Source organism: Trachemys scripta, chromosome 7 (genome assembly GCF_013100865.1).
Source record: "Trachemys scripta elegans isolate TJP31775 chromosome 7, CAS_Tse_1.0, whole genome shotgun sequence".
NCBI lineage: Eukaryota > Metazoa > Chordata > Testudines > Emydidae > Trachemys > Trachemys scripta.
This window is the reverse complement of record NC_048304.1, coordinates 43,789,238-43,816,484: the sequence shown is the minus strand read 5'-3', so window position 1 is coordinate 43,816,484 and position 27,247 is coordinate 43,789,238. Positions and strand designations below refer to the sequence as shown.

The 27,247-nt window shown below is 42.1% G+C and overlaps 1 protein-coding gene across 2 annotated transcripts in view; it reads right to left on the bottom strand.

Moving 5' to 3' along the window:
* The window catches only part of NT5DC2 (5'-nucleotidase domain containing 2), a 66,899-nt gene that overhangs the window by 37,036 nt on the left and 2,616 nt on the right, over positions 1-27,247 (bottom strand). For both annotated transcript variants that reach the window (XM_034775032.1, XM_034775033.1), the window contains exons 2-5: positions 13,039-13,223; positions 10,580-10,654; positions 8,765-8,820; positions 4,377-4,470 (exon numbers count right to left, since the gene is read on the bottom strand). In XM_034775032.1, coding sequence (XP_034630923.1) covers positions 4,377-4,470; positions 8,765-8,820; positions 10,580-10,654; positions 13,039-13,223 — 410 coding nt within the window. The remainder of the gene's footprint in view (positions 1-4,376; positions 4,471-8,764; positions 8,821-10,579; positions 10,655-13,038; positions 13,224-27,247) is intronic.

Here is a 27,247-nt window from a genome sequence, read left to right as displayed (position 1 = left end):
AGCTAGACAGTTCTTCCAAAAAGAACATTTGACTCCAGCCCAGCTCCTTTTCAGCCAATGTAGACAAAATTGAAAGGTGCCAGTGGAAGAAACTTAATATTGCCAGACCTCTGACTGTGCAAAAAACCCAAACACAGCAAATCTGATCCACAGAGAATAATTAAAAAGCAGTTTCTGGAGCCCTATGCAGTGCTGAAGGCAGATGGATTTCTCTGGCTGTCTGTGCTGCTCATACATGCACTTGAATAATAATGCAGGCTCAAGGTTAACCGATGCACATTCATTCTCTGGAAATAGTATTCAAGACAAATGGAAGTATTAAATCCAACATACCTTTTATATTTAACATTTAAAAATGCTTTTTGAGTGAAAAAACCTATCTAAAGATATCTGAGCTATAATGTAGCTCATCATGGAATAGGGATTATAAATTCTAATTCTGTAGTAGGAGACAATATATTCATGTAATGTTTAAGAAAAGTTTTGTAAACGAGTTCCAATAGTTCATGAATTAGGGACCCAATCTTATGGGATTCCAGGGTCTTCTGAATAGATTATTTAGGTTAATCTTTCTATCTACTCAATGGAACTCAGTGCTCAGTCTAGAAGATAACATCAAAGATGCTTAGTTTTGCAGTTCTCAAACTGTGGATTTGTGTCTCCAGAGATAACATGCTTGTTAACAGCAAAAATCTTTTTAAATAAAATAAATAAATAGGTGAGAAATAACAGACCTCAACCCAATTGTCCCTCTGCAATGTACACAGAACCTCTCTCTAAAAGTGAAAAGTTTCAAAAAGTTCAATGAATAGAAGATTGTTGGGGACGGAATAGATCTGGACAAGGAGAAGTCTGGAGATAAACGTGAGACAGGAGGGACAGGCAGTAGAAACAAATGTTAAACAGTTTGAGCAGCATATTCCAGAAGTCTTGAGGTCTTTGAGGGTAGCCTTCATTGATTTGAGATCTACCATAACTTTCCCTCACTAGAAGGGAAAACCTATAATGGCAGCAGGTCATAAAAGAGGCCCAGTTTGGGAATATTTTAATTAAGTTTCTCTACCTGTGGGTAAGACAGGCATGTGTGCAAAATGCAAACAGCGCAACAAAGAAATGCAAGGTCTGGTTGCCCGAACGAAACATCATGAGAAGTATTCCTTCTCAGGAGGAAGCTGCGTTGAGGATGAAAGGAACATGTCTGAACATGCAGGATCTTCAGGGGGTAAACTTTTTTATTTCATACTTCTTTCTTAAGGACTGCCTGTCTTCCTTCTGGAAGATTCTTCAATTCTCATGTTTGAGAAAAAAATATATAGTTGTTATTCTATGGTACTATCATTTTAGATGCAGTTGTGATCAAAAATAAATATCTGCAATAGGCAGATCTTCCTTTTACAATTTCACCTTTAAAGTAGTACTGAGTGTCAGTGAATGTAATGAGTAATACTAAATGAGCAGTATGGTAATAATCATTAAATAACTGCATTGACTTATTTTGTTTAGGAGAATCCATCCTCAACATACAGGATTCTGAAGACGCTCTACCTTCAAGATCACCACCATTTTCTATAGTTTCAGAGTTATGTGCCAATGATAGTGTTTCAGTCACATCATGTATGTCACGTGGCCACAGTATATCACTAGTAGCAAAAAGGAAAAGAAAAAAAAAAAATCTCCATCATCCAGAAACAACCATAGGTAAGTTTGTGATGAGAACTAGCAAATTACAAAAAGAGGTAATTGATGAAAAAATTGCCCTGTTTGTTTATGCAACAAACTCTCCTTTCCATATTATTGAGAACCCATACTTCATTAACATGGTTCAGTCATTAATACCAGGATACAGTCCACCCAACAGAGCAGATGTCACAGGCAAATTGCTGGATAAAGTGTATGAAAGAGAAATTGAGCAGTGTGCAAAAGTCTAGAGGGTAAAATTGTTAACCTCAGTCTTGATGGGTGGAGCAATGTCCACAATGATCCAGTTGTATGTGCTTGTGTGATAACAGAAGGGAGGAATGTCTTCCTTACAGAAACAATTGATACATCAGGAAATGCACACACAGCAGAATACTTACAAGAAGTACACCTCTACCCCGATATAAACGCTGTCCTCAGGAGCCCAAAATGTTACTGTGTTATAGGTGAAATCGTGTTATATCGAACTTGCATTGATCCACCGGAGTGCGTAGCCTCGCCCCCCGGGAGCGCTGCTTTACTGCGTTACATCTGAATTCATGTTATATCGGGTCGCGTTATATCAGGGTAGAGATGTAACAGTAAAAGCTATAACAAACTTTGAAAAAAAAAAATCAAATGTCTAGTACGCAGCTTGGTCACGGACAATGCTGCAAATGTATCCAAGATGAGAAGAAATTATTTAGAAGGGAGTCCCAAGCTAATAACATACTGTTGCAGTGCTCATTTGATGCACTTCAGTGTTCCAGAAATAAAGACTAATGTTGAAATTGCAAAATACTCTGTAAACCACTTTGCAACAGCTGCTCTGAAAAAAGTGGGAGGAACCAAGCTCACTCTCCCACAAGACGTGCAATGGAACTCAGTAGCGGACTGTTTTGAGTCGGATGACAGTTTGTGAACAAAATCATGACAAAATAGATGGCACTGTCACAGCCAAAGTTCTCAACATTGGGCTTAAGAGAAATGTTGAACACATGCGGAGTTCCCTGAAGCCTATTTCTGTAGCTTTGAACAAAGTGCAGGGAAATAGCTGTTTTATGCTGATGCTGTTGAAATTTGGAAGGAACTGAGTGAGATTTTAAAAAAGAGAAATATGCAATGACAGAGTTAAATTACAAGCTAAAAAAAAAAAAAAAAAGATGGGACAAGCACTATCTCCAGTTCATTTTCTTGCAAATATTCTCAATACTCAGTACCGGGGTCAAAGCTTAACTGCTGAAGAAGAGGGAATTTGCTGGATGTCCATGTCATAGCCATCATCCCTCCATAATGCCAACTATAATAAACTTCAGAGCTAAGGGTGAACCATTCAAGAAATAGATGTTTGCTGATGTTTTAAAGAAAGTCACACCAGTGAACTGGTGGAAGTCACTTAAGCACTTGGATTCAGAGACTGCTGAAGTGATAATCTCACTTAACAGTAGCTTCTTCTGCCAGTGTAGAAAGAATATTTTCTTCCTTTGGACTAATTCATTCCAAATTGAGAAATCGTTTGGGGCATGAAAAAGCAGGAAAGCTTGTTTTTCCTTTTCCAATTATGAACAAACAGGAAAATGAAGGCGAAGACAATTGAGTTAGCTGCAGAAGCCAATATTTTGTTTCTCATGTTGACCTGGCTGACATATTTAAAAAAAAAAAAAATTGACTATTTCATTTAACTATTTTAGTTTAAAACAATTTTAACAAAAACAAGCCTGACTTTAAAAAAACTTGAACGTTTAATTAAATTCAAAAAGTCATATGCTTGTTTTGTTAAAATATTATATGTTTGCTGTTGGAGAAAAAAAATCCAGAATACATAACATTGTTTTAGTTAAATAAAACAAATTTAAATGTCTGTCTGGCGATGTTCTCCTCCGAATACAGCAGGGCAAGATAATCCTCCAAATATTAACGATTAGCCTGTTGAATTGGAGATAGTTCATCTCCCAATGACTTCATAAATCTCTGCTTCAATAACCTTTGGTAAATGAAATAACCAAACAATCATTCATTTTCTGATATAGCTGTAAAACTATTCTGAAAAGTTTTAAAAATGTATAGCGTGCACCTTCTAAAAATGAAACCTACATCTATCTCTGAGTTGTGAAGAATATGTATTAAGGTTATAACAATCAACAAGAATGCACTTTTATGTAAAAATCCATGATTAAATCGAGTCTTCCTGACTAGTGATTTAAATCCTGAACAGGCATCCCAGCATAGTTGGTACCTGGTGGATTTGATGTAAATCAAACTATGCTTGGGATGCCTGTTCACTAGAGAACACACACACACACGTTGGCTCTTTGCAGATATCAACTGCTGTTAAATGGCCTGATGACTGTCATTAATGAGGCGGGCTGGAACTGAATGGGTGACCTGAATGTGAAATACACCATACTTCATCGAGAGCCATTGAGTCCTGAACCAACACCCCAACAATTAAAAAAAAAAAAACAAAAAAAAACCAAACATTTCCACAGGCAGATCTCAGCTTCTATACCCCCTTGAATAAACTCTGGGGTAAATTCCCACAAAAGCAGAATGTGTTTAAACTGGCAAGTGCTGTCCTTTTCTAATCTGGAAGAAGCTATAGTCACTCTCACTTATTCCTTACATAGCAAGGTTCCCAGCTGATAGTAAAAGCCAACATATCAGTTTTAAAGAATGCACTGAAGTGCTGCCTACAATACCTTGCCATAGAAGTCACTCATCTGGTACAGTGGGATGTGCTGGGTACCACCATACAATTCAATAACCTCTTCATCAGGCACTGGCTTTAGCCCTCTACAAGACAAATCACACAAAAAATTGCATCACTAAATGTTAGCAGCCACTGGGCTGCAAACCAGAGAGGAAAGATAGGTAACCTCCTTTTATAAAGCTCTAAAGTGGACAAGAAGTGGATATTGGCATGAAGTCTGTTTTTACCACCACATGGCATTTCACTCATTAACAATTCTGAAAGAGCAGAGATAATCTTCCATAGGACATTTGTAAACAGGTACATAAGAACATAACATAAGAACGGCCATACTGGGTCAGACCAAAGCTCCATCTAGCCCAGTATCCTGTCTTCTGACTGTGGCCAATGCCCACAGAGGGAATGAACAGAACAGGTAATCAAGGGATCCATCCTTTCGCCCATTCCCAGCTTCCTGCAAAGAGAGGCTAGGGACATCATCCCTGTCCATCCTGGCTAATAGCCATTAATGGACTGATCTTCCATGAACTTATCTAGTTCTTTTTTGAGCCCTGTTATAGTCTTGGCCTTCACAATATCCTCTGGCAAGGAGTTCCACAGGACTGCCGCTGCACATTGAGTGGATGTTTTCAGAGAACTATCCACAATGACTCCAAGATCTCTTTCTTCAGTGCTAACAGCTAATTTAGACCTCATCATTTTATATGTATAGTTGGAATGTTTTCCAATGTGCATTACTTTGCATTTATCAACATTGAATTTCATCTGCCATTTTGTTGCCTAGTCACCCAGTTTTGAGAGATTCTTTTGTAGTTCTTCACAGTCTGCCAGGGACTTACCTACTCAAGATAGTTAACAGGCTCTAGCTTGATTGAGAAGGTTCTCTATACCTTGATTTAGTCAACATGGGAAAGACATTCTGGTTCCATATATTTTTATCTCAAGGAGGACATGCACCATTGAACAGATGTGGCTGGCTTTGATCTTGCCACAGCAAGGTCAGACTAATGCAAGATGCAAGACTTCTCCATACTTTTTCTCAGAGAGAGACAGCACATGTATCAACCAAATATCAATGTACAATCTAGAGCTAGTCAGCATCGTATAATTAAAACTCATCCAGAGCTCCTTCAGGTAATTACTGTATTACTAACTTAACATGGCAAGAAACTGTGATGGTGTAAGAAAAAGTTTCATGTGGCTTTGTATAACTTGTGCAAATACACCTCTAACTCGATATAACGCTGTCCTCGGGAGCCAAAAAAAAAAAATCTTACCGCATTATAGATGAAACCGCGTTATATCGCATTTGCTTTGATCCACCGGAGTGTGCCCCCCCCCCCCCCCGAGCACTGCTTTACTGCATTATATCCGAATTCGTGTTATATCGGGTCAATTTATATCGGGGTAGAGGTGTATTTTTAAACACAGAACAGAGGCTAAAATATATTTTACTGGTTAGTTTAGCTTTCATAACCAAGGATGTTGTCTCTGTAAAAGACTATTCAACCTGGGTAAACCTTACCTAATATGTGCCCCTAACATTCAACTATGCTTTCAGGATTTAAAAAGCTACGTAAAATTAGTCTGCGGATGTGGAGATGATGCACACATTTATACAGTTTTTTGTAATTACTTGTTTTGCAAACTATTTACTCATCAAGCCAATGATGACCCTTTCTTCTGACTCAACAGATCAGAACATTCTCTTTGAAGAGAGGTTTTTTTTTTTTTTTAAAGTTACCCTATTTGTTAAAAGAAAATTTAAATATTTACACAAAGTCAGTTTCTATAAACAGCTTTAAAAAAAATTATTTGAAATAACCCTCTTATACAGGTTCAGTGAAGGATGTTGCAATGCCTGGGAACCATAAACAGGGTAGTGTTGAAAGAAAGAATTTCTCTTTGATTTTGGAACTCTGCCTCTGGTAATCTTGGGGTTTTAATGTAATCAGAGCTTAACTGCGAAAAGGCACTGTTCCACAAGTAAAACACAGTCAGCTTCCATAGTCAAAAAGCTCAGGAAACAAAACACACCCCATTTTATGAGTACTACTTTTAATACAGAAACCTAAAAAAAAAAAAAAAAAAGAAACAGCTTATTTCTTAGGGCCAGAGTAGGATGGTTCCCTACTGCAGAGTCTCTCATGCTTTGTCTGGTCTGTTTCAAATATATAAGATATTGGTACTTGGGAGAGGGTAACAGAACAACCAGAATGATTAATGATGTTTTAAAGAGGCTTTTCTTGCTTTTGCCATAACATCATTAGGAGCCAAATCCCATGTCCATACTCCTACAAACTGTTTTTGAGAACTGTCAAGGGAGCCTGAGACTTTGAATGGACACTCTTAGGTCTCTATTGTAAATCTAAAACAAACTCATTGCAATCAGTAGACATTTACCCAAATTAGGACCTCAAAAGTTGGCCCTCACTGATTTAGTTCCCTGAATTAATAAAAAAAATTCCCCTTCACTGTCTATTCCTGCTTGGCAAAGCTGAATCAGATAAACGTATTCAATGACTTTAGACCAGCCTTCACTGTAGAAGGCAGCTCCAATATTAGTGGATTTGTATGCACACACTGAGTAGAGAACAAAGTCCCCTGTACAGCACTGCTGTAATGAGCTACATGTTCTTAAAAGGGATATAGTACCACTGATCCACCCTTCTGCAATCTTAGAAAGGGGCTGTGATATGGGGAAAGGAATGCAAGAGCTGACTGAAACCTCCTGCCAACTGCAACACTGGCTGCTGAAAAGCAAAGAGGAATTCATTAGGTAGGAGACGGATCTCAGGGATGGGAGGGTTAAGAAGTTATGCCATCTCACTGTGCATGTACATGTCCCACCCGAACATCAGACCTATAGCTCATGACAGAATTCTCTAGCCACCTTCTCCAACGTAGAACACTGTGCTTTGGCTGCATCTTCTGGCCCTGTCCCAGTCCAAAGAAACTGGGGGAGAGGGAGCAGGGCAGCAACAGTGCCTCAAAAAAAAAAAAAAAAAAATTTTTTTTAAAGGTGGAATGCCACCACAGCCTGTGACAGAGGAAGCCGATATTGACACACATTTGTTACTTTGTTTAGATCCCTGTAACTCCTAGGGCCAGGGCCAGAGTTCCACACATGACATTAATTCTGTCCTTCCCAGTCTAATGATGTATATTGCTAACAGTAATGCACAACTGTTATTGAAGGTGCTGACAGCAGTGGGAAAGTCTGCAGACTATTTACTATTTTGGGTACCTGTTTCCTATTTGGGGGAGTTGAGGGAGGAGGGAGAAGAGAGACAGAGTGGACGATCAATATTGAAGCTTCACCTTGCTCCCTCAGTGTAAATGAATTGTTTGCTTAACATTGGCAAATATTTGATGTGCTTCATTTTGGGAGTCACTGGCCCAAAGTAGAGTGTAGAAGTATGGTGGGGACGTTAGCCATTAGTTGCCTTCATTTGGGAAAAAAATATTTAACTATTCCAGCCACCAAAAAAGTAGCAAAATATTTTGCTTTGTGTTCTCTGAAGGGCTTCAGAGTTTTTGCTTTGGAGCATTCGTTTGTTATATTACTTTGCATCGGTCTCATTGCTTCTAAAAGGAGAGTCTTCAAGTCCAATCCTGCAAGGTGCTGAGCAGGTTCAAGTCTCCCAGGGAAGTTAGTGGGACTTGTTGGTGCTTACACAACCAGACAGGATTAGGACTTGAAAAGCTTTTATATCAACTGTGTCACTCCAACTGCAAGGACGCAGCATGTAGTGAACGCAAGAGCAGCCAAAGTAACCAGTGTGCTACATACCAATGCTCTATTCAAGGACTTCTGGCCCACTTGTTTAAGAAAGGCACTCCCTATTATTTTTCTGGGCACTTTACTCAACTTTTTCCACTCAAGAAAAATGCCTCAGTTCAATGGAGTTAAATTCCATATCCTTATTTTCACCTCCAAACAGCTTTCTTTCCAGCATTGGTGAGCATACGCCTGTCAGAACAGGCTTTTTTCATGTATGGACAGCTCTACAAGAGTGAGGCTTTCCCTAGTTCAATGACTTAGTCAGAAAAGTTGCCCTAAGTAGACTGCACTGCAACCTGCAGACTTAGTGGGTTAAGTGATCAGATGCATCATTGTCCATAAAAAAAAATAATAATTAAATTTTCACTCCCACACTTGGCTCCATATGCTTGAAAAAACTGCAGCCACCTGTAACTGCATGTCAGGCAACAGCTTTGAATCATTACTTAGCAAGTGGAGACAGGATAAGCTAGAGAATGCTTTCCCCATTTAAAAAAAAAAAAAGTCAAAAACTTTACAGACGTGAGACTTTGCACTCCATCTTCAGCGTGAACCCTTGGGGCATTTAGTAAATGCATTCATATTTGACACACCTATATGCAGTTCCCAACTGGACATAATGGAAAGCATCAATCTTCATCAGAAGACTCTGTGAAGAGAGAAAGATGAACAGTCTTCATTGGTAGCATTTGGTATAAATTTAGTCAGGAAAAACAACAGATTAAGTTTAAGTCCCAAAGAAATAAAAAAAGGGAGAAAAATGAATTCTGGTTAAAACTAACCTAATCTGAATGTATTTTTAAGTTGTGCTTAAATCACTTCTCTTCACTGCAACATTTTAGAAGCATCACAGGGAAAAATGCCAAATTGCCATGAACTGAAGCATTACATAATATTGCATTCCAATTCAGGACCTATTACAAACTTTCAGAGGGCTGCAGGTGGAAGAGGAATGGAATGTAGCAGTTCTTTAACATTAAAACAATCCTTTGTATACACACAGCAAGGGAGGGGCTTATGTGTAAGGAGATCTATAGCAAGTCACATCTTACTTAAGATTTGGCACAAAAACTTGAGTTATTAGTTCTGCTTATTTTCTTTTTATTCCATGCTCAAGTTCCCATTCTTGTACTCAAAAGGGAACATTAGACCTTCCCTCTTTTTGTATTGATCTTCTTTAATCACAAGGTATCCCTTCTTTTTCATTCCCCCAGGCATTACACAATACCCATAATGGAATTTAACCAAGTATGGCCTCTGAGACTAACCCACTACCACTTTGAGAATCAGAGATAAGAGTGTGATATCAGAACAATTTGTCCCTTCACCACTATGAGTGCAGGTTACATTGTTCCCTAATGTTCCTAAACTAAAAGGCACTCCCATATCTAGCATATCACCCTACTATTGCCAAGCCTCCATTCCCACCTTCTGAACAGGAATAAGCAGTTATGCTGAACCAAAGCAAATAGGCAGTACACTCCTTTTGCACAGGGCTTGATTTTCAGGTGGTTTGAAATGAGAAATGAGGCAGCCCACACTACCCACCCACTGAAAGGAAGAGTTTACTTGGCATCTGAGTGATGTGTGCTCTTATTTCAGAAATCTGTGCTTGGATAGTAGCAAGCAGAACACAAAGTTATTGGACAATCTCTCCTGCTGCAAAGTCAGAAACCTACATTCAGGACAGACTGTTGCCATAATGTCAGTTTCAGCATTACAGCTTAGCTTGGGCAGAAAAGAATACAGTCTGGGAAATCTAAAATGCCTTCATTCCTCTTTAAAAGGGTGCATCCTCTAGTTACACTGAATTGATTGAACACACTTAATTGGTTCAGAAATAACCAGACCATCAAAATAAGACTAGCTTGTACCAGTAATTGTCAGTCTCCCTACTGAATATAAGCTGTTTACCTGCAGCGAGGTGATGCCATATTTTTCAGAACTATACTTTTACGTGATTGTCTAAAGTTACTGAAAAAGGAGGATTAAAACAAAAGCTTGCACTTTCTTCGTGTGCTCCTAAGCCTCCAGAAGGAATGTCTGAGAAGCTACAAAGCTTAATGAATTGTTCTGGCCCTCTATTTCCAATACTGGAAGTAGTGAAAGGGAAAAAACCTCTTCAGTGAGTAAAGGCTGTAGCTACATAGCCTTCAATGATTTAAAAGGTATTAAAATACTGAGAGAGAAAAGACACCCTGTAGCCAGCCTTTTAGATTAGTTCCATTTGTCCCAAAGATCTTACAATCTAAGAGAACCTATGTAGGGACGTATCCCCAGTGCATATTCTCCTGAAAGCTGTTCCGTCAGTTGTCATTACAGGAAAGAGATGGGACTGAGTTATGTGACAGGCAGATTAATACCGTGCAAGGGAAAGCAAGTATGACATTTAAATTTGTGTAATTCACCTTTTGCACATCGTAGTGAAGCCCTCTGATAGCAAATCCTGGAAGGTAATCATATTTCTTGAGTCCTTCTGGATACTGGAAAATATTTCATGAGAAAGCAGTTAGTTCAGTGAAGCTGTGCCAGGTATTTTAAAAAGTTTTCCAGTTGAAAAGAGAATGAAAAATTTGGCACACTCAATCAGCCCCCTAGCCCATCAAATCCCAATACCCTCCATCCAACAGTGGCCTAAGTGAACCAAAAGATGCCAAAAAACTATAATGCAACTGCCAAGATTTGGGATTCTACAAACTGGAATGTTTGCTTGGGCAATTGATCCCTGACTCCTACACCAAACAGCTAGTGTCCTAAAACGGGTAACTGTATCTTGAGACGGGCTTGAAATCCACTTACCAAACTCATCATATAAGGGAGGTTTTTCCCAAAGTGCATGAGAAAAAGCTATATTAAGCCATCAATTTCTGAATGATTTAAACTTTTGGAGTTTTATTTCATTTTAATAAAAAAAGAAGCTATTTCTAAATCTTTGTGCTCGTTATGATTAACTTCAAAATTTGAAACACCTCAGGGCTCTCTTCCCAGGTGTGCAGATAGACAATTGCATTGTATTTGCTGTTGCTCAGCGCTCTGTGAAGCGGCCACCAAGCAAAATTAACATTGCTGCTCAGAAAAGACTTCAGCTATGAAATGAAAGAAGCTTGTCAGTTTCATGTTCCTGCAGTTTTGGAAAAAAAGCTTAAACCTTCCCCCCCCCCCCCCCCCCCAAAAAAACTAGCATAGGTAGACCCCGGGGCTTCTCCCCGGGGGGGGAAGCTTCCCCCCCCCCCCCCCACCTAAACATGAAAAATTATTAAGAAGGGGGGATGGGGTAGGGGGCTTGAAAGAGGTTGATGAATCAGAGCTTTCTACTGCCCACGCTTTCTCACTTAATCACAGATAGGAAGCTGGCAAATGGGTAGAGTACTACTAGAGGGAGTGGAGTTTCAAGTTTCAGATACTTTCTAGCTAGAACTCATGCTAGACAATGAGATAGATATCCTAATACCCTCCACCCTTCCCAGCATCTGGGACTCTTCACCAGAGTGTTCCCCCTGGACTTTGCAAATACAGATTCTCTCCCCACCTGGTCTTTCACAGCTACCTCTCGCTAGTAGGTGTCTGCTATGTTTTCCAAGCCCTAGTAATGATAGATATTGACTAATATCATCATACATTCCCCATTTTAAAATTCCTGGCATCTGTCATCCTACACCCACAAATTCTACACAGACTGCCTTTTTGTATTGTCAGTGATTTATTTATAAGCCATATTCATCATGTCAGACGCCACATGTCTGTTAACCTGCGGTGAGCAGACTATTCATTCTGAAGGTTCTAAGTGTCCTATTCTGTATGCATTAGTCAGGTTCCCTAAAGAATCATACTAAATACTTATTCCGTACCCATCACTACGATCTCAGAGATCCTAATATGGCAGAAGATATAGGCTGTAATTCTTTAAAAAGAGAGAACCACAGAGTAAAGATGCCTAACTCCTCAGGCTCTTTTGAAAATCCTGGCATAAATATACTGGTTCTTTTGATAATTTTTTTTTCTATTTTCTGGAAGAATCCTCCATCCCAATTTTAAATGAATTGTTACAGGCTGTCCTATGTCCCACCACTTAGTTTTGCTCCATTGTGAAAGAATGGGTGAGGCACAGAGGGGGTGGAGAGAGAGAATGAATGGACCTGAAGCCCTAAAATGACCAGGGGAAATGCCATTGCAAAACCATTGTGTGACATGGTTAGGACACTAGGGAAAATATTGCAGTTTCAGCCACACACCTATAGAAATTTGCATATATTGAAGTACCCAGCTTTGTATTTCTTTTCTTAAACACAAAAGGCGCTGCTAACTTGTCAAATAAAACAAGACAAGAGAACATACACCGTATCATTGGATGTGCCTATTTAAGAACTTAGTCTAGAAAACATATTAAGTCCCATATAACTATTACCTGGCTGATATTCTTAACTATAAAAATAAAGTCATGTGTTTCTAGGACTACAGGGCCCATCTTTAGCCCAGGATTGGTCGTTGCCCATCTTCTGATTTAGGGTTAGGAGGATGTATGTATAAAACAAAGAACAAAAAACACAAAAAACATTGCTATCATATTTATATATATATAAAAAATATGGTGGCAATGTTTTTTGTGTTTTGTTTTTTTAAGAAGTGGCAACTCTTTGAAGATGATCAGACATTTGCAATGTTACAGTAAGTCCCAAGGGAAATGGATTATCAGACAGAGTGACAGGTTCATGAAATATATAATTACATAGCCATCACTACCATAGATAATTTATACATACACAGAGGTAATAAGCAAATTTTCCAGAGAATGCTCTACGAAAAGATTTTGGGGAAAAGAAAGCAGCAAGATTAATGAAAGAAACCCATCCTATTATCAGAAGTTTACCTTGTACTGTTCAATTAGTATGTCTCTGGCAGTGTTGAATATCATAGAATGTAATAAATTAGAGTACTGTGCTAATGTATAATCATAATCAAAGCCATAGATCTCAACATCTCTCAAGCTGATCTCATTATTTGCGTAGATAGCTGCAGGGTTAAGGAGATTGCAGACTCCTGGTGGAAGAAGATCTGGAGAGGGAGGGGGGGGAAAAAGAAGTCATAAATTAAATTTTATTTATTTTTAATCTGGAAGCAAATACTTTGTAAAACAGTGTTCATTTTTCCCCTCCAAGGAAAGGGATTTGTAATCCTACTGTCAAAGTCTAATATAAAAACTACTAAAATATTTCTTCCCATGAAAAGGCATTATAAAGTTTCCAGCCAGGCCTAGTGAACATGGCAATTGTTTAATCTTGCTGTATTAACATTTAGTGACAAGATGTAAAACAATGTTACTGATTTTCTGACCTTCGAAACATTAAATAAAACAGATTTGGGGATTTAAACCTGCCAAATTTCTGGATCACAGCAGCTAGCCATCTGTAGCACCAGCTGGACATGCTGTGTGATAGGTAACTCTGGTATGTAACTTCAGAAAATATATTTTTGTTCATATTTTGACATCAAAACAATCTAGACATCAATTGTAAGAAGTCCAGAATTATTAAACCAAAGATCTAGAAGATTCTGTTCGTCATCCACTTGCCATGGAACTAGAAAGACTTCGCAAAAGAGTTATTCAGATTTTGTGTGGTTGGTTATTTTGTTTTCTCTACTCTTACTTCACTCTCTGCTCCCCATACACACTGAGAAAGATAAGCAGTTTAAAAAACACACAGAGACTAAGCTCCTAGAGTGCAATGCTGATAAAAAGATTGTTTATCAGAGCGAAGCAGAGCACCTACTGCCAAAACAGATCTCCCAGACTTTACAAATTTTCTGTGACTTTACAGCAAGGTACATTTTAAGTCAATCATGACTGCAGTGTTTAGCTCAGTTGTATAATGACACAAAAAAGTTTTTAAACAGCCTAGTCATTCTGAGCTCTTATGTATCCTCTCCCCCAAATGGCTACTGTGACACCAGACTGAAGCAGGGCAGACACCATCTCAAGCTTGCCATTGTCCACAAACTGTCTCTACAAGATGACCAACCGCAATAAGTGCTACTTCTTTCCTTACATAAGGCTCTGTAACTTTGCGCACATGGGGGGGGGGGGGGGGGGAGAGAAGAGAAAGGGGACACAGCATAGCATATTACTCACCCCCACCCCCATATTTTATATTTAGGTGCTCTCTTCCCTTAGATACGAGTCTCTGTTACGGGTTCCGTTCCTGAGCACTCCTATCTGCCTCCCATTCGGTTGTGCGCACACCAAACCGCAACAATGTTTGGCTATTCCAAAACCAACTCTGATTCTCAATTTAGAGCAAATCAAACTCTATTGTACATTAGATAGTGGCACTGGCTGGTTCCAATTAAGACAATCTGTTACCATTACAGAAAAGGTGAGGCTCGCTGCTGTATTATCCTATGTGAAACCCACAAGTAAACCTATTGTTGACTCTAACAGACAAGTGATCACAGTAGCAGAATATTTAGACAAAGCAACACTTGAGCTATTTTTAACGTAGGAAGGGGAAACCAACATTATGAAAATGTACCTCACCTCTGGTCAGAACCCCTCTCCCAGATTAGTCTGAATTTTTCTATATTGCAAGAACTGCAGCAGAACTGTTATAATGGAAAGCAAACCTCTGAAGCTGACTGGATGGCTTGGTGGCTACAGAGCAAAAACAAGAGCTCTCTTCCTGCTTCTAAGCTGGAGACAGAGTTTCTGGAAGAGGCTGAAGAGTGTGTATGCATTTGTGGACATAGAGTCCTTTACTATCTTTAAAAAGAAAAAAAAAATCACACAGCAATGTAAACAACATTTCAGAGGATTGTTTATGAGGTGACAAATATTTATGTTTAGAGAAAGGCTCAACAAGCCCTTTCTTTCTTTCCCACCCTGAAAACAACTAAGGTGACCAGATAGCAAATGTGAAAAATTGGGATGGGGATGGGCGGTAATAGGTGCCTATATAAGAAAAAGACACAAAAATAGGGAGTGTCCCTATAAAAATTGGGACATCTGGTCACCCTAAAAACAACTCATGGATGTGCAGGAACGTGTGATATGCAGACTTTTTCATGGCTGGAGGACATACGTTTTTGGAAGGGGGGTGGGGGGAGGAGAAAAAAATAAAAATAAAAATAAAAAGGCTAAAGGACCCACCCAGCTCTCACCACAACAGGATCCAAACCTGCAGAGGGGTGAGTATCTTCATCTCCTGTTGAAGTTAGGGTAAAACAAACCACGATGAAAGCTTGCACCACACATCCTGTGACACTTTGGGATTCAGCCCAGACTAGTGAGACATTTGGTCACCACCTGCCCTGCAACTTTGGGTGCCTTAAATTTTATTAGAGAATATTTAAAAAATAAACGATGCAGAAAATTTGAAGCGTCAGTTATTGGTCATTGGGGGTAACATACAGAGTATGGGGGTATGTTGGTGTTTTGGGGCTGGGCAGCACACATAGTATATACACACTGCAATGTCCCCAATGAGGGGTGGGTAACCGGTGGGCGGGATCAGGAGACAGTCGATAAACGGTGAGGGTCCACCACCCATACGGGAGGCAGGGACAGTCATGGGTATAAGCAAGCGGGCTGGGTAATGGGGATGGGGTGACCCTCACGCGGCGGGATTCAGCTAGGTTTGGTGGGTTTAGGGCTCAGGGGATAGGGTCCAGCAGGGGGTGTGTGTGGGTGCACGAGATCTCCCCGGCTCACTCTTGGTATTGGCGGTGGCCGGTGATGTGCTCGGTGTAAATGTCCCGGGACCAACGGATAGTGTCCGAGACCATTAGGCGTCTCATGAGCCGCGCGTAATGACGGCCCACCCCACAGGTCCTCAGCACGCGTTCGTTACACGGGTCCCAGGCACCCAGGGCCCCAACGAGCAGAGCGTCGACGTGCACCTCGTAACCCTTAGTCCGTAGGGTGTCAGCCAGGGGGGCGTATTTTTCGAGCTTGCGGGCTCGGGCTTCGCGGAAGGCCGGGGTCCTGTTCTCGAACGGAATCGCTACGTCGACCAGGATGATCTTTTTTCCCACCTCGTCCGTGACGACGATGTCCGGGCGCAGCGGGCTGTCGGTGCCGGGGACTGTGCGGTTGACAGCGATCTCTCCCAGACGCGGGTTGATGGCCTTCACTAGACGGTCCTGGACGGCGTTGTGGCGTAGCTGCCAGGCTCTGGCGTGGGGCTTGCAGCAGCACAGGACGTGGGGCAGGGTTTCGTTAGCGTACCCGCACTTCCTGCAGCGTTTGTCCCGGTTCCCGTGGCGGATGGCACCGTTGAGCGGGACGCAATTCAGCCGGGCGCGGTGGATGAACCGCCAGTCGGCGAACCGGGTGAAGCTGCCTGTGGGGAGGAAGTGGTTGCTGGAGTCCCACTTGCTGGTTACTTCGAAGACTTTACCCTGGTCCGGCTTTTTCTTCAGGGCGTCCACGTAGAGCGCGTGGACGGCGGCCTTCAGGGATCTCTCCAGCACACCTCTGGCTCCGGGGGTGAACTCTGCTATGGCTCTCAGCCCAGACATCACCACAGCCAGCAGACAAGCACACAGGTCATACCCTGATTTCCACCAACCAGGTACTGTTCGCTGAACGATCCCAACACCCTCCCAGACCTGAATTCCTGCAAAACATTCTGCCCTGTGACACTCTGCTGGGTTTCCCAGCATTGTGAGTTGCTGTGTTACCCTTCTCAGCCCCAGCAAGTGAAAGTTTCACTACTGCTAAGCTCCGTGACAACTCCTTGAAACACCAGCTTGTCACACCATCAAATTAGGGCAGAGGTGGAAACCACGGCCTGTGGGACCATCCTGCCAGCCCTTGAGCTCCCGGCCCCTCCCCCACAGCCACGCGGGCAGCACTCTGGGCAGCAGGGTTGCGTGCTCCTGCCGAACAGCCTGTCTGGCTCCGGCTGGGCGGCACGCCTGCCAGACATTCTGCTCTGAGCAGCATGGTAAGGGGGCCTGGACCAGGGGGCAGTTAGGGGATAGAGGGTGGTTGCATGGAGCAGAGGTTCTGGGAGGCAGTCAGGGGATGGGGGGGTTGGATAAGTGTGGGAGTCCGGGGGGGTGGCCTGTCAGGGGGCGGGGGTGTGGATAGGGATCAGGGGACGGGAAACGGGGGTTGGACAGGCGTGGGGTCCCGGGGAGCCTGTCAAGGGGTAAGGGTGTGGGGTCCCAGGGCAGTTAGGGGACAAGGAGCAGGGGAGGTTGGATGGGTCAGGGATTCTGAGGGGGCAGTCAGTGGGAGGGGTCAGATAGGGGGTAGAGGCCAGGCTGTTTGGGGAGGCACAGCCTTCCTTACCCAGCCCTCCATGCAGTTTTGCAACCCCAATGTGGCCCTTGGGCCAAAAAGTTTGCCCACCCCGAACTATGGAGTGGGAGAGACAGCCTCTTAGCTATAAAGACACAGGGGCCGAATCTCAAAGGATAAGCAATTGAATCAAACTGACTGTATACAGTATTACTGTATTATAAAAGTGTATCAAGTCTTTCATAAAAGACGACCTGACAATGTGGTGATTAATATCATTGTGAAATGTATGCATCAACACAATATGAGGAATTATGGATATTCACAAATAAGATTTAAAGTCTTTGACTAAATACAGGGAGAAACAGGTTCTCTCCCAGACAGGAGGGAAGGTAGCTGTCTGCCTGTCTCCAATGTAAATTAAGCATTACAGAATCAAAACAATCAAGCCCCATTTACATACAAATCAGCAAGGAGATGGGAAGCCAAGAGGAAGAGAAGAACAGCAGGAAACCTGCCTGCCTCTTGAGCCAAAGTCAATTAGCTTGGTCTGGGCTTACATTTCAAAGAACAAATTTCAAAAGTTACTGAACTATAAAAATGAAGGGAGAGAACCCCATAGTTGTCCATCACTTGGGGGAATCAAGGGGCCAGAGCTCTTGAAATCACAGGAACACTGGATCCTTCAACCAAGTGGGCTGAAGGTCTCTGGAAACTGAATATAGGTGAGAAGCCTACTCAGGCAAAGACTGCACCTTGCTGAAGTTAAATTTTAGCTTTAGGCACTAGAAAATTAGGTCAGTGAAAAATCCACACCTGAGTGGCATTGTTAAATCAACCCAAGTGCCCATATAGACAGCGCTAGGTTGACGGAAGAGTTCTTCCATCGATCTAGTTACTGCTTGTTGGGGAGGTAGATTATGTAGTCCAAAGGAGAACGTCTCCCTTCAGCTTGGGTAGCGTCTACATGGAAGTGCTACTATGGTGCAACTGTGACACTGTAGCATTTTAAGTGCAGACACATCCTTAGAAGCATATTTTTACTGTTAGTTTGTAACCATTTCTCTCTTTACTCCTTTTGATATCAGTTAAACCTGACTTTGTTCAATAAACTTGTTTTACTTTCACTAGAAACCAATTCAGTGCTAAAAGCAACAGAGGGTCCTGTGGCACCTTTGAGACTAACAGAAGTATTGGGAGCATAAGCTTTCGTGGGTAAGAACCTCACTTCTTCAGATGCAAGTAATGGAAATCTCCAGAGGCAGGTATAAATCAGTGTGGAGATAACGAGGTTAGTTCAATCAGGGAGGGTGAGGTGCTCTACTAGCAGTTGAGGTGTGAACACCAAGGGAGAAGAAACTGCTTCTGTAGTTGGATAGCCATTCACAGTCTTTGTTTAATCCTGATCTGATGGTGTCAAATTTGCAAATGAACTGGAGCTCAGCAGTTTCTCTTTGGAGTCTGGTCCTGAAGTTTTTTTTGCTGTAAGATGGCTACCTTAACATCTGCTATTGTGTGGCCAGGGAGGTTGAAGTGTTCTCCTACGGATTTTTGTATATTGCCATTCCTGATATCTGACTTGTGTCCATTTATCCTCTTGCGTAGTGACTGTCCAGTTTGGCCAATGTACATAGCAGAGGAGCATTGCTGGCATATATAACATTGGTGGATGTGCAGGTGAATGAGCCGGTAATGTTGTAGCTGATCTGGTTAGGTCCTGTGATGGTGTTGCTGGTGTAGATATGTGGGCAGAGTTGGCATCGAGGTTTGTTGCATGGGTTGGTTCCTGAGTTAGAGTTGTTATGGTGCGGTGCGTGGTTGCTAGTGAGAATATGCTTAAGGTTGGCAGGTTGTCTGTGGGCGAGGACTGGCCTGCCTCCCAAGGTCTGTGAAAGTGAGGGATCATTGTCCAGGATGGGTTGTAGATCAACTCAGTGCTGCGATGGAAACAAGAGTGTTTATCAAACCCCAGTTAAATTACTGAGCTGCAGTGTACTGTCTCTTTAAAGGAGCAACAAACAACTTCTGAGTGTTCCAGGCGAGGGTGGGACATGGCAGGGAGAAGTCTCTGGGGAACTCAGGAGTTGGGGTTCACTAATGGTTATCTGCGAGGCAAGATCTGGGCTGGCAGAGTCCTGAAGAATTTGCTGGCAAGGGCAGACAAGCTGATGTGTCAGGGAGCTGTCACAGAGCTTGGCAGTAGCAACATACCCTTCTCACCCTCAGCAAGTGAGAAACAGTAATTCACAATTATGGGCAGAGGCAGTGCTAGCTCATTGGAGACCTAAACAGGAATATTTTTGGGTGTCTTCCCCCCCCCACCCCACACACACACACGAGAATGGAGGTCCCCCTTGAGCTGCTTGGGGCCCTAAGCAATTGCTTAGCCTGCTTATGCCTAGCACCAGCACTGGCTCTGGAAACCTCAGCAGTGTGTCACAGGGTAGATGGTTTTGGGGAAATTTGGGACTAGGTGGCCGTTGGGGTCACTTGCAAAAAAAATAATACCGGGGCAGTAGAAGTCAGGGTGTAACCTGCATGCTTGTCTGCTGGCTGTTGGTATCAGAGCTGAGAGCCACAGCAGAATAGCATTTAAGGTACCAAGAGCTACAAGGCAAGCAGTGACACAACCCCTTGCTGGTCTGGTCTGAATCCCAAAGCATCATGCATCCCTACATCCCCTCTACTGTAACACCATATGTAGACTGACTTCTAGCTCTGCAACTACATAGTGCTTTGCTAATTATATCCAGACACATGGAATGGTGTGGGGAAAATATGCAATGCTAATGCTTGAGCCATGACTCCTGTGAGGAGGGGGCGGAGTGTGTGTGTGGGGACGGGGACTCCCTAGCTATCCATCCGACAACTGTCACCAAGTTAAAAATAAAACTGTTGGTCTTTTTTGAGGTTCGTTAGGCATAGGGAGCAAGTTTTATTTGTGTGTATAACTGGAGTTGGCCAATTTACCAGGCATCAAGTGTTTCTTTGAAACCAATCAATTTCATGTGTTTCTCTCCCATCAAGCCTACATTGCCACATGGCCCCTCTGGTGCTCTCCCTTCCCTATGCTGGGCCACTAACTTTATTCCACTCCAAAACCTTAGATGTTCATCCATATCATTGGCACTCACATAATACATGTCCACTCACCTTATTTAAAACCTTAAGGGAACCAGTGTTGTAACAGGAAAACTTTTCCATTTTCACCTTATTTGCTGCAACCACGTTGTGCTCCGCACACTCCCTTCTTGGATCTCTCCCCAAAATTACATCTCAGTGCAATGTTTTCACCACACAACAGTATTTAACCACTCACGTAATCATACTATGATTCTTCCCCTTTCCTGAAATACTCCTCTCTCTCTTCAACTCCATCTTTAGTTAGAGCAATGAACAGTTGCAACATCTTCACTTTGGCTCTGGATAAAAAGAGCTTTTCCTCTACAATGTAGATGGCTCTCCCCATGTGTTTGATTGCATCTTAAAAATCAAAGCTCCAGATGCTAACCTGAGATGCTCATTGAAGGAAGGCTGTGTACTGCACAGACATATTAAATTAGTGCCAGGCCTGTCATACATATCAGCTTCATTATAAATCATTTTGTCTTCGACAAGGAATCAGGCTCAGCTTCATGTCATGGCCAACATAGTTGCCTTGCTCACCAGATGATAGGGTGATAGCCTATGACGTACCCAGATGGCAAGACGTTCACTGTTATAATGAACGTGGCTCTGATACTCACAAGCACCACACCAAGCCATCTCGGTATAAGCTACGGGGTTTTTGTTTTGTTTTTTTCTTCCCTCCCAGAGCAGGATTTCCTGTTTCTTCTAGGAAAATATCAAACCTTTCATTTTACACTTGAAACAGCATCCCAGACACTTTTAAAACAGGCCATTTTTAATCACTAGTTAACAGGCAGCTCACTCTGGTGGACTCTCTGTTTAGGTGCCATTTGAAAGCTCTTCAAGTCAGGTGAATTCAGCTGAAATTAGGAATTAGTGAACTGTGTTTTGGCAAAATAACCACCAGTCCTAATTCCCACCTTCCTTCTGCTCTTTAAGGTGGAGTCCCAACAGGTCTGGCACTCTCCCTAGCAGGCCCACATCAAGACACTTAGGCAGGATACAAGGTACAGAAAAACCCTGAAGTGAACCATGCCTCTAATGGGTAGAGGGAAGTACTGAGCTTTTTGAGAGAGTCATCCATCCTGCATTATATAGATATATTTGTTTTATATACTCCATGTCTCATGTATGACTCTGCTAGATATTATAACAGCTTAAGACACTTAGTGTGTATAGCTGATTGCACGTGAGGAACATGGATCTGAGTTCCATTAGGAATCACGTTTGACCAATTACAAGCCATGAGGTATGGCTCTTTCAAATTCTGCTATGCTCATGGAAAGTAATGGAAGGTGTACATGTATGTCAGAGCATATTTCACCCACTAGGCAGTAACAGGGGCTTTTCAGTACAGGGGCTGAACCTATTCAAAGAGATCAAGTTACTACAGTTAATACTCTGGGACAGGTTCTTTGTCCTATACAGCTTCCTTTGCCACTCTCTGATAGGGCAAGGGGAGAGAAAACAGCTTCAAGTTGCCTGCTGGCACAGGGAATCCCCAACAAGTACAAGCTATACCTGCTCTAGGGCTGGGCAACAGACACAGAATCAGGAAGCCATAATTGGTTGGTAGTTCTCAATTTCTACCCTCTCTCCTGGGTTGCCTTGTGTAGGGAGGGGAGTCATCCTTTGCTAGCTGCTCCTCTAGGTCTTGGCAGAGTCAATTGAGTCCATATCCTGCTCTCCCTGGCAGGGGAGGCACTGGAGCAGCCAAAGTTCTCCTGGAACTGCTAAACAGCTGTAGCAGTGAAAAGACTCCAAGTCCTTACAGTATCCCCAGTTCATATCAGCTTTGACAGGGGGCAATTGGGGAGGTAGCGCCTGCATCTCCTCCCCAGAGCAATGGGAGGAATTCAAACTCTTCAGTTTAAAAATTGCACAGCCTGGCTCAGGGAACACATTTTCAATTCATGATCAAATACAAATGTTCTTAATACAGTCACTCTTGAGGGTGACAATTTTGAACCTCAACAGCTACAACTGGCCCCAGGGCTAGTGTTTGAACACCACTGCAGTAGGTGAAAGGCTTACCATACAGTAGGAGAGAGACTAGTCCTACAATATGCAGTTCAATCACTAGGTCAGAAAGACTTCATTCCAGGGCAGGTCAACATTATGTTGCTCGGTGCCCAACAGCTATGACCAACCCATATAAATAGGTGATGCTTGGAAAAATGGATGAGAGGCTAGAATAGGAGAAACTCAAGGGAAAAAGGCTCTTTGAACCCTGCTAAAAAAAAGGGCTGCTTTTTGTATTGAAATTCTGCAGCATTTTGCAGTTAGCAGCAATATCATAGTTAGTCACTGTATAGTCAGCATTTTACCCAGGCAGCAAGTGTATGACTTAATAGATGCAGTATCATTGTATGGGCAAAAAGAGCAAACCCTTGAAATAAAAAAACTCCAAAATTTGCATAACTAATGTATTACAACTGCCTACTAACTCTGCTGTGGTTAGGGAAGCAGTCACATTGCCATGTTAAAACATGACTGCTCAAGGACTTATAAATCAACTCATGAATATACTCCCTGTGATGAAACTTGGCATACATACTTCAGCCAGAAGGCAAGGGTATTGGTTAGATGCTTTTTTGCACTTACGCAACCACCAAAATGCTTGCAACACCCTTCACCCACTAAATATGGCAAGTCATCTGAAATACTGAACAGCTGCTGGTGCTAATTTAAAAACACCCCAAGGTTCTAACTTGTGTTGGCCTTGCAAAGCAATGTTCCACAACTGTTACTGATCAATGATGCCTAACACCTAAAATGAGAGCACAGTTGTGAACAGTTGGGCAATTTATTGAAAAAATGAGTGAAAACTTCAGGATCCCATATGACCTACGTTGACTTGAAAAATGTCCAATCATAGTAGGTGCCAAATATTTCCTGTCACGTGCTGTGCATCTTCAGCTCCCATTTTTCACCAGTGGTAGATGAGAGTGCTCAGTAATCCAAATGAGACTCAACACTTCAGTGTCCAAACCAAAATGTTTTAAAAAGACACTCCTTATGCCCCCCAAGGAATTTAAAATGCCATCTGCATTAGCTTCTAAATCTCATATGTTTAGTACCAAGTAATAAGAAAGAATAGTGATAAGACGCACTATATTTGCCATGTCCCCCATTAAAAAGCACTCTGCATTCAAATTACTGTTTTTGCCTAATATTTAAACACCTGCCTCAAATATGGAATTAATAAAACCCCAATGTCTAGTTTCATTATTAGTTCCAAGTACCTCTATTATTTTCCGAAGTGGTGTTTTGTAGGATTTTACAGCAGCATCTGAAAAAATTTAAAATACCAGTAACTCATAGCTTAACATTGTAGTTATGTTCCCGAAAAATGCTACTTTAAGCGAAACCATGTTAAGCAAATCCAATTTCCCCATAAGAATTAATGGAAAAGGGGGCGGGGAGGAGGGGTGTTTAGGTTCCAGGGAAATTTTTTTCGCCTGACAAAAGACTATATATACATAACACACACACACACACACACACACACAGAATAAGTTTTAAACAAAATTTGATACTGTACACAGCAATGATCACATTGTGAAGTTTGTTGAGGTGGAGGAGTCAGAGGGTGGGATATTTCCCAGGGAATGCCTTATTGCTAAATGATGAACTAGCACTCAGCTGAACCCTCAAAGGTTAACACATTGTTGTTAATGTAGCCTCACACTCTAAAAGGCAGCACCAATGGAGGGAGGAGACACAGCATGGCAGAAAGAGACAGACAGACACACACAGTGTGTGTGAGTGAGTGTGAGAGAAAGATACACACCATATGTGAGAGAAACACACATTGCCCCTTTAATTACACTGACCCCACTCTAAGTACACTGCCTTTTAAGTAGATCAGCAAGTTAGGACAGCAGCTGCTGCCAGCAGGCTCCCTCCATCCTGAGCCCTGTCATGTCTTCCCCTTCCCCCTGCTCCTCCACTGAGCAGGGGGGATACCTGACATTAGCACCCCTCTTCCCCCACCACTCTGCACAGTGAGCAGGAGGCTCCCAGGAGCAGCTCAAAGGCAGAGGGGGGAGGGACAGCTGAACTACCTGGCACTTGATAGCCTGCCGGGCAGCTGCTGAGCCACCCTGGTTCCAAACCCCCACCAGCTAGCTCCAATAGGCTGCTCTTTCTGCAAGCAGTGGACAAAACAGGCGGCTGCCAAACAATGTTAGAAGGGAGCATTGCACAACTTTAAACGAGAATGTTCTCTAATTGATCAGCAACGAAACAATGTTAACCAGGACAACTTTAAGTGAGGAGTTGCTGAAGTGGGGAAAAAAAAAAAAAAATGTTGTGACTAAAAGCAGCCAGTACAGGGACCTTGTTCTTATGGTAGACACCTTCCAGCATCACAGATGGCTCTGTGGTATTAAGGCAGTAGGCTCCATCTTGGCAAAGGCCAACAGGCCTTGCACTCAAAGTGCAGGTCTAACGAAGGGTATTAAATGACAAAAGATTATGCTGAAACAATGCTGACTTTGCTGTGTTTAAAGTAGCAATTTCATTCTAAAAATATTTTTCAAGCACAGATGAGCCTTACAAAGAGCTTTAGGTATTACCCTCATTCTACATTTGGGTAAACTGAGGTAGAGGGTGACTTGCTTAAGGTGACAGAGGTCAATAACAGAACTGGGAACTGTAACTAGAGATCTCCTGACGCCCAGTCTCTGCTCAATCCACTAAGCCATGATACCTCCCAAACCCAAGTGATTTGTAGAGCACCTATTGTGATAGTAACTCTTGGGCAGAATTAGTAGCTAAATGGCCAAACAGAAACTACTTAAGTTGCAACATATTATGAATGTTAGTTTTTAGAGTAGCCTACAAGTGATGCTATACTGAGAACCAACAAGACAGAGCCACTTATTCTTTGAGCCTTTGAGTCTGCTTGAGACTTGAAACATGTTCAGAATGAAAATATGCTAGATCAAAGACGGACATCTCTACGATGTACAGGGATCAACATCAAAAAAGCCCATACTTCTCTTCTTATTTTACACCATCTCATTGAAGAAGAAGAAGAAAAAAAAAAAGGGGGAGATACTGAATGTGTTTTGCAGCATTACTCAAAGCACATAGATTATCCCACACAGTTTACACACTTGAGTTTCTTACACAATAGGTCAAACACATGCAGCAACAACTTCACAGCTGCTATCTCCAATCCTCTCTGCAACCCTTTTTCCAATCTCACTTAGATCCCCCAAAATCATGTTTTCCATCTCTTAACTTATGACTTTTTTTGGAGGGGGGGGTGCTTTGGGCCTCATCTTTCAAGGGGCCAAGCACCCTTCTCAGTTTGGAACTGTGAGCAACAACAGAAGTCCAAGAGGACCTTTCCAGATCAGGCCTTTCTGCATGCCCCAAACTCATCAGCTCTCGGCTAAGCCATAGCCAAGAGCTGATAACATAACATTCAAAATCACCAAACCATTCCCTAAAATACCACCATTTCCCCTGCAACCTCACCTCAGGAACTCTGGTATCTGACTTCACCTTAATTTATTTTACAAATGTGGGAGGCAAGTTTGCAAGTGACCTCCAAAATATTGTTAAATTCAAAATATTCTCCACCCAAATTCACATGCATGCCTTCATTCCTTAAATCCCTGCTTTAGTACATGCTTAATTTGTGCCAGGGCTCAGCCCCGGCACCTCTGGGCTTTGCAGTTCATAGCCCCGGCACCTCTGGGCTCGCTGTGTCAGTTATGAAAGTAACAAACCTGCTTGAGCCCTGGCATCTCTTTCATTACAAAATTAACCACTGGCTTTAGTCTCTCCCAAAATCCAAGTTAAAGCTTCAATTTACCATCATCTCTCTTCAGCAATACCTAGAAATGGACACGTCTAATTCTCCATAGCCAAATTGTCACTTGTTTTCCACTTTCGTCAGAATTCAGTACCATAATCTCAGGGTGGGGGGAGGGATAGCTCAGTGGTTTGAGCATTGGCCTGCTAAACCCAGGGTTGTGAGTTCAATCCTTAAGGGGGCCATTTAGGGATCGGGGCAAAAAATCTGTCTGGGGATTGGTCCTGCTTTGAGCTGAGGGTTGGATTAGATGACCTCCTGAGATCCCTTCCAACCCAGATATTCTATGATTAATCTCAGTATCACTAACAAAACCACCAGACCCTACTCCCTTGGACTCTGGTCATAAAACAAAGGAACTGACATATTGGTTCAGATTATTCATCCACTAAACCTGATTTTCTGCCAGCAGCAGCAAATAATTGATTTTTTTTTTTTGTTTGCTTTATCTGAAAAAAACCTCCTAGAACATACATGGGCAATATGCACTATTAACGGTTGGCCCTGGATGGGATTGAGGGGAGGAAAGAGAGAAGAGTGACTTCTCACCCCAGCTGTAATAAGATTATCCCCAAAAGCATGTGATTTTTGTTACTTCCTTGTTCCTATATGGCTCATTCTTCCCAGAGCATGCCTCTGCCATATCACATTATTTATATACTGTGGTCTCCATATTTTAATAAAATGCATAAGCTAGAACAGCTGTTAATATATAAAATGTTTTTGAATGGTGAGATACCATACATAAAGGAAGCTGTATTGAAAAAAGTACACAATAAGTAAAAGTGCATAATTCTAATCACATCAGCTTTTGCGTAGCTATTAACTTTACTGCCATGTTCAAGCACACCATAGTATAATGCATTTCCAGTACTCCAG